At 44.4% G+C, this 8,680-nt stretch overlaps 1 protein-coding gene across 1 annotated transcript; it reads right to left on the bottom strand.

Moving 5' to 3' along the window:
* Positions 1-3,484: 3,484 nt before the first annotated feature.
* LOC137629055 (uncharacterized) lies at positions 3,485-4,800 on the bottom strand. The gene has a single exon (XM_068360321.1). The coding sequence runs from the start codon at positions 4,469-4,471 to the stop codon at positions 3,497-3,499; it is 975 nt and encodes a 324-aa protein (XP_068216422.1). The 5' UTR covers positions 4,472-4,800; the 3' UTR covers positions 3,485-3,496.
* Positions 4,801-8,680: the final 3,880 nt, after the last annotated feature.

Consider the following 8,680-nt stretch of genomic DNA (forward strand, 5'->3'; position numbering starts at 1 on the left):
GTTTATCTTTCTGTGGCCAGTATAGCATTTCTTGAGTTGCTTGCACTCCTCTTCCGAGCATTTGAATTTGCGAATTACTTTGGCAATAGACTCCTTTGGTACTCTAGAGGCATGAGTTTTTTATCACTATGGCATTTAGTAAACTGCGCTTGTTGTAGACTCTGCAATGCATTTCAAAATGGAGCTTTTGGTTTTCCTCCACAGTTGATTATTCTTTTAAGGACATCTACTTCTTGTCTGCATGCAGTCCCATAGTTCATACTGTGATAGAGAATTATATATTTACTTTGTTTATTTTTCGTCCAGGCCTGTGTGCTTCATCCATTTTCTTCCATACCACTTCCTCTATTATATTTCTTCGATATACATCGTTTGTTAACGTCTGTCTCATACGTACTAATTCTTCATGGGCAGCTTTTCAACTACAGCAGTGGGTGAAGACCCTCTTGATATAAGCACCAATGACAGCTCTTTTACACGTCTGGACACTGTCCACAAGCTTTAAGGCACCAGCCAACATTCGTAGAATTGGTAAGTTCGTTGTTTCTAAACAAGGTCATCAAGGAAAGGAAGAATATTTATTTTTGCTAGTTTTGATTGTGAGAATCAGGCTAGAATTACCTTTGAAGGCAACGATAAACCTCTCCTTTATATCAGGTCTTTTAACTGTAATGAAGATGTTATTCTCATATCTTGCTTAGATTTTAGGTTTCTTTCTTGGCAAGGGGTTAGAGAGAAGGAGGTCTCTCATTCTTTTCATTAGGAAGTGGCAAGCTATTAGGGTTTTGCACCTTCCCCTCAAGAGGTTCACCTCGTAACTTGGTTTTAAAGGTAATCTCCACCAAATCAGGCAAGGACACAGCCAGAGAGAGGTTTGCACTATTTTTTTTTTTTTTTTTTTTTTTAGTTAGTTAGGGTCAAGGGCTGTGCAGAGATGGGCAATGCCCCACTGGATAAGCATCAGAAGGCAATATGCTTACATAGTCATACAGCATTTTATCATTATTTTACTTTTACCTTAATTTAAGGGCTGCTTTTCTAGTCCCGTACAGCAGGGGAACCCTACACTCCACAGGACCTTCACAGTCATTTTATTATGTGCATTTCAAGGCATTCAGCATTACACACCGTATATTTCTCGTTTATTGTCATACAATAGAACCCGCATGGAACGAGCTGGCATACATTTAGAGGACAGCCATCTTGCCCCGGTAGAAATCCAGTTATCACCATTATTTATTGTTATTTGCTACACTTTTGTGCTGCCTTTGGCTGAACCAACAAACTTACAGTATAGTCAAGATTAAAGAATAAATACAAAGAGAAACAAACTCACACAAACATATATATATATATATATATATATATATATATATATATATATATATATATATATATATATATATATATATATGTATATATAAATATATATATATATATATATATATATATATATATATATATATATATATATATATATATATATATATATATATATATGGATAAATATCAACACAACATCGTGTTCAAATAGAAATAAATTTCTACCTCATACTTGGGATCGAACGCTAGCCCCTTCTAATGAAAGGCCAGGTCGAAACCAACCATGCCACGAGAGGCCATAAAAGATATCGGAACCTGACGCTACCTAGCTGTCCGAGGATTTACCTGACGAGACATCAGTCTCTTACCAGCGAGTTTTACCCGATATCCTGGCCCACCACGTGACACAATTGGTAGTAATTCATTCAAATTACCCCTAATGAGTCAATATGGATAAATATCAACACAACATCGTGTTCAAATAGAAATAAATTTCTACCTCATACTTGGGATCGAACGCTAGCCCCTTCTAATGAAAGGCCAGGTCGAAACCAACCATGCCACGAGAGGCCATAAAAGATATCGGAACCTGACGCTACCTAGCTGTCCGAGGATTTACCTGGCAAGACATCAGTCTCTTACCAGCGAGTTTTACCCGATATCCCGGCCCACCTCGTGACACAATTGGTAGTAATTCATTCAAATTACCCCTAATGAGTCAATATGGATAAATATCAACACAACATCGTGTTCAAATAGAAATAAATTTCTACCTCATACTTGGGATCGAACGCTAGCCCCTTCTAATGAAAGGCCAGGTCGAAACCAACCATGCCACGAGAGGCCATAAAAGATATCGGAACCTGACGCTACCTAGCTGTCCGAGGATTTACCTGGCGAGACATTAGTCTCTTACCAGCGAGTTTTACCCGATATCCCGGCCCACCACGTGACACAATTGGTAGTAATTCATTCAAATTACCCCTAATGAGTCAATATGGATAAATATCAACACAACATCGTGTTCAAAAAGAAATAAATTTCTACCTCATACTTGGGATCGAACGCTAGCCCCTTCTAATGAAAGGCCAGGTCGAAACCAACCATGCCACGAGAGGCCATAAAATATATCGGAACCTGACGCTACCTAGCTGTCCGGGGATTTACCTGGCGAGACATCAGTCTCTTACCAGCGAGTTTTACCCGATATCCCGGCCCACCACGTGACACAATTGGTAGTAATTCATTCAAATTACCCCTGAGTCAATATGGATAAATATCAACACAACATCATGTTCAAATAGAAATAAATTTCTACCTCATACTTGGGATCGAACGCTAGCCCCTTCTAATGAAAGGCCAGGTCGAAACCAACCATGCCACGAGAGGCCATAAAAGATATCGGAACCTGACGCTACCTAGCTGTCCGAGGATTTACCTGGCGAGACATCAGTCTCTTACCAGCGAGTTTTATCCGATATCCCGGCCCACCACGTGACACAATTGGTAGTAATTCATTCAAATTACCCCTAATGAGTCAATATGGATAAATATCAACACAACATCGTGTTCAAATAGAAATAAATTTCTACCTCATACTTGGGATCGAACGCTAGCCCCTTCTAATGAAAGGCCAGGTCGAAACCAACCATGCCACGAGAGGCCATAAAAGATATCGGAACCTGACGCTACCTAGCTGTCCGAGGATTTACCTGGCGAGACATCAGTCTCTTACCAGCGAGGTTTACCCGATATCCCGGCCCACCATTGTTGGGGGTGTTCCTGGGAGGTTGGGAAGGAAACACAATCTTGAAATTAATGTAAGTTCTATTGAGAAGGTGCAATATACGAATCAAATACAACAGGCAGGAAATACGTCTGCCTTGGGTGACGAACGACAATACAAGCACATTGTGTGATGCCCCAAGGCTGGAAAGTACATTGTTGCCATATCTTCGGGGCGTTGCCAAACTTAATAATGAAATAGACATCTATGCATAATAACATTATAATATGATGCATATACACATGAATACATAGGGGGTGTATTTATTTACAAGAGACATATAATAAATGACACATAATAAATGGGAAACATAATAAATGGGAATAATCATACATTGCTTTAGGTATGATAACATGTTAACGTCAGTTAATGTAACGGTCTCACATTTTATATATCTACACCTCCCTCCCCCCTCGCGCTCGTAGTTCCATTCTCGAGCGAATTCTTTCTAATGAGCCTTTGAGATCTGCGTGGGAACACTTGGGGGTTAGAGACTAAGGACCTTTCTATGTCCGTGCAAGGGGCCACAGGTAAATGGGGGACGGGGTCAACACCAGGTGTTGGCACTGGACGTAGAAAGCGGCGGTTACGCCACCAAACTCGGCCACTGGGGAGACGCACCTCATAGTCCCGTGATTTGCCAAAACCCATGACAACGCCAACCTTTTCCCATCGATGTGATATCGGGTCTTGGATCCTTACTGTCTGACCTATTTCCAACTTGGGAAGTGGGCGGGCATGTTGATCGTATTGTTGTTTTACTTGTTCGGCACGGGCAGCTGCACGGCGGTCACAGTCCTCAGACTTGGCTTGCCATTCCTCTGAAAAAGACTGTGGATGAGCAGGTACACAGGTACGGAGTGGGTGGCCATACAAAATCTGTGCTGGAGAGCGGCCTGTGAAGTTTGGAGTATTACGCAGTTCCAAAAGGCCTCGATCAAATTCTTCGCAGTCAATATTGCCAGAAGGTGCTGTCTTCAGAATTAAGTGCTTAATGGCTTTTACGGAAGCTTCTGCATGGCCATTGGACTGCGGGTAATGTGGTGACGACATGATATGGTGGACACCCCATCTCATCATGAAATCTTGAAAGTCTTTGCTGGCGAATTGAGGGCCACCATCGGTCCTGAGACGAAGGGGAACACCGACTTCCCTGAAGTAACGACAGAAGATACGTATGGTGTTGGAAGCAGTAGTGTCTCCTTTACATGGTACCACAACAGGCCACCCAGAGAGTCGATCGGTTACAACGAGGAATGACTTCCCAGCGACACTGAAAAAGTCAGCTGAGACAGACTCAAAAGGCCTCGTAGGGTGATCATCATTCAATAAGGGTTCCTGCTGAAGGCTAGGCTGCAACATTTGGCATGATTCACAAGCTCTGACAGTACTGGTGATGTCTGAATCAATTCCCGGCCAAAAAACAGTCTGTCTTGCACGTCGCTTTGTGGCTTCCACTCCTCGATGGCTATCATGTAGACGAGCGAGAGTACGACGGCGTAGGGCAGCAGGGACAACAATTCTTGCTCCATAGAGAACCAGATCACCATCAGTTGAGAGGTTTTCCCTTAATTTCCAGAAAGGGAGTAACGACTGGTGTTGGTTATAACGGCTTGATGGAAATCCTGAAGTCACACAATTCACGAGGCAGGTATACGATGGATCAGCTCTTGCTGCAGCTCGGAGTTCCTGAAGTGTCCTATCTGCATCTTGGGGCGTAGAATCTTCGGCGATGACAGCATTGACATTGACGATATATCTGACGTGTGTTGCGACATCAGCACAAGTGATATCATCTTCAGGAGTAGGCTGACTGACTGGAGCTCGAGATAAGGCATCTGGAATGCTGAGCTGCTTTCCAGCTTGCCACACTGCTGTGAATAGGTACGGAGAAATCTTTTCCTTGAGACGCTGAAGGCGAGGATTCTCCACTGCATCAAGTGTATAATGATTGAGAATTGGGATGAGTGGCCGGTGATCAGTCATCAGGGTAAAATGCTGAAGACCAGCTAGATACAATCTACACTTAGACATAGCCCAGACCACAGCTAACAATTCTAACTCTATAGTAGCGTAGCGGGACTCGGCATCTGTGAGGAAGCGGGAGCCACATTGAACTAGGCGAAGTCTGCCATTACTATGGTCCTGTAGAAGGGCGTATCCAATCCCATATAAGCGAGAGGCATCAGTCTGGAGGATTACCGGCAATGCAGGATCAAAGGAGGCAAGGACTGGGGGGCTTACCAAGGCGGCCTTGACTCGACGAAATGCATCGTCATGATCAGGAGTCCAAACGAATGCTCTCTTGGGGCTCATCAGAGGTCGTAGGGGCTGAGCTGTAGCAGCAATATCAGGGGTAAATTCAGCCAACTGGTTCACTAAACCCATGAATGATCGAAGGTCAGTCAAATTGGTAGGAGTTGGAAAGTCCCGGATTGCACTAACTTTGCCAGGATCAGCTGCTATACCCTCTTCTGAGAGCTGATATCCACAAAAGGACACTTGAGATACAGCAACCACAAACTTGTCTCTATTGAGAGTAATCCTGAATTTACGGCATCGAAGAAGCATCTCGTAGATTTGTTGAAGATGAGTGAAGTAGTCTTCATCCGAAAGAAGTATGTCATCCACGACCTTTACACAGTTCTGCATTCCTTGAAGAGCCATATCACCACGGAGACAGAAGGCGTCCCCTGTAGCTGCAAAACCCATTGGGCCTCTGCAATGCTTGAAACGGCCGTACGGTGTAATGAAGGTTGTCAAGTGTTGGTCCTCTTCAGCAAGTGCCATCTGCCAATATCCACATAAGGCATCTGCTGTAGTGAAATACCTTGCCTTCGAATTAACACTACGGATGGCAGCGAACGGAGTTGGAGAAGGGTGGGTTGGTCGGGACACTTGGCTATTGAGCTTAGTGAGGTCAACAGTGATTCGGACACCTGAATCCTTAGCTACTACGACGAGTGGATGGCACCATTCTGAAGGTTCATCGCCAGCAGGCTTGATAATTCCTTGGGTTACCATGGAGGCGAGTTCTTCCTTAACTTGGTCGCGGAAAGCAAAGGGTATCTGGCGTGGAGTGTGGACAGCAAAGGGTACTGCACCCTCCTTGAGGTGGATCCTCATTGGAGGACCGGTCATCGGCTGGAGTGGTGTTGTCTTGAGGTCTTCTTTGGTGACGAGAACATCCTTGAACTCCCGTAGAAAAAATTCTCTTGCCTCAGTAGGGGATGTGGTAGCAGAAAGGGGCAATTCCTTGCATCTTTTGACATGCTTAACTTCCAATATTGGCTTGGGAAAGTCAGGAGAAATAATTGCTAATTCCTTACAGTGGCTGTAAGACAGCAATGGTGTTTGAACACCGTCATGAACCTGTATAACAGCAGAACAGGACTGCTTACCCAGAGTAAGAGTGGCTTGGAAGGTACCCAAAGCAGGTGTCATGGCTGAACCGTCGGCAGTTAGAGTTACAGTTGTAGGAAATGGCTTCAAACTACTCCTAGGTATCTTCAGTAGGTCAAGATGCTGGGGTCCTACCACGGAGACTTCGGCGCCTGTGTCAGGTAACATCTGAATTCGGGATGTAACATCTCCATATGTTAGAAGAACACAGACAGGCTTAGGCGACTTGCCGAAAGTTTCGACTCGACGACAGCTGGACTTCTTTACGACCTTTGATTTACCTGACGATGGGGTAGCTTTGTCACTTGAAGAGCCACCCTGTGTACTGTCATTTCTCTTTGTCTTACAGTATTTATCGTAATGTCCCACACGGTTACAAACTCGGCACTGTGCTGCATTGGCTGGGCACTTAGGAGTCCTGTCCCAATGACCTCGTCGACCACAGTTCTTGCAGCTGCTTTCTAGGGCTGGGCAAACTTCGGAAGAATGGTGGGTACGTGCACAACACTGGCAGGGAGTGGCTGGTTTGGGTGGTGGGGTTGAAGAATGATATTTACCACCTCCTTTCTGTTTCTTGTATGTTGAAACAACACGTAGCTGGGAGGTTGGTGCTCGAATGGCAGAAGTAGCCTTCCTGGCCGCCTCATATGAGCGACAAGTATTGACCACCTCCTGTAGTGAAGCTGTTGCCTCAAGAGAGATGAGTTTCTGGACGAGTTCTCCATCCCTGATACCCATGAGAATTATCATCTTCATTTGAGTTTCCTCACACACTGATGAATTCCCCGGACAGACGTCCACCTCTTCAGCTATATGCTTAAGTCGCACGTAAAAATCTGAAAAAGATTCTCCCTCAAACTGCTTACAACTTAAGAGTTCCCTTCGGCGTAGGGCTTCGTTGCGTAGACTTTTCACGTGATCCTGCAGCTCATCTAAGACCTCTTCTACTGTCTTGGCTGTGCTGGGTGGAATATCCAGGGTGTGCTCCAAGATCCTCTGCGTCTCGAGAGTGAGGCACATTCTAAGCTGGATGAGTTGCTTCTCTCTAGGTAACTTGGATAAATCCACCATGATAGAATAATCTTCCCATCGACGTCTCCATTCTCGAAAAACTTGAAAACTGGCATCTGCTTGAAGGGGAGGCGGGTTCTGGGTGATAGCTTTTTGAGGGGCAGGTATTACTGATGAACTTGAAGATGAAACAGTAGGTACTGACAATGTAGACGATGTATTGACTGAAAGGCTATGTGTGCTGTCAGGTTGGGAGGTAACAGGAAGCAACCTCTGCAACAATGCTGTAAAGCGAGCACTTTCTTCCTGTCGACGTTGTTCGTCTTCTCTGCGTCGAAAATCCTCTTCTTGGCGCCTTCTTGCATCCTCTTGTATTCGACATTGTTCAAGATACTTGATGAAATGAAGAAAATCGGCCCCTGAAGCTGATGGAGGAGTTGTATAATGTGGGGTGAGTGGCGGTGGCAACTGGTATACTTCCTCCCCAATTAATCCACCGAGAGCTCCAACATTAGGATTAAATCCTTCCTCTACCTCTGCTTCTCGTATATCAGAAGATTCCTCGTGAAATTCTGATTCCGACATGGTTTATTGTAAAAACATTAACATTAACATATCAAAAAGAAATATGTAAGAAATAAAAGTTCAATTTTCCAAAATATTCAGAAATAATATCATTCTTACGAATATGTGCATGTTATACTAAATGTAGCGGTATGGTTCAGGTAGGGAGGGGGAGGAGTCTGTTCGACGAGCAGTAGTCACTCCCCTCGGTGACGTCACGGTCAGTTGCCCGGAAGCGTTCAAAGTGACTGGATGTCAGTGTGCCGGCCAAGTTGAATTATGTGCTAAGCTCGTTCTTGTACTTAATTACAAGACACAGCACATGAGGGGGTCACTTAACAGTCACTAAGGCACACTGCACTAAAAGGGGCCACTTATAAGTCACTATGGGCAACGAACACTACACTTAAATGCACATGAACTGCATAATAAATCCATGGAGATTCACGGGGAGAGTAATGGCGGCTGTAATCGTCGTCTTGTGTTTCTTGAAAAACTTGTAAAAGCACTGTCTTCTCACAAAATACTCACTGCGCCATGTTGGGGGTGTTCCTGGGAGGTTGGGAAGGAAACACAATCTTGAAATTAATGTAA

Source organism: Palaemon carinicauda, chromosome 37 (assembly GCF_036898095.1).
Source record: "Palaemon carinicauda isolate YSFRI2023 chromosome 37, ASM3689809v2, whole genome shotgun sequence".
Taxonomy (NCBI): domain Eukaryota; kingdom Metazoa; phylum Arthropoda; class Malacostraca; order Decapoda; family Palaemonidae; genus Palaemon; species Palaemon carinicauda.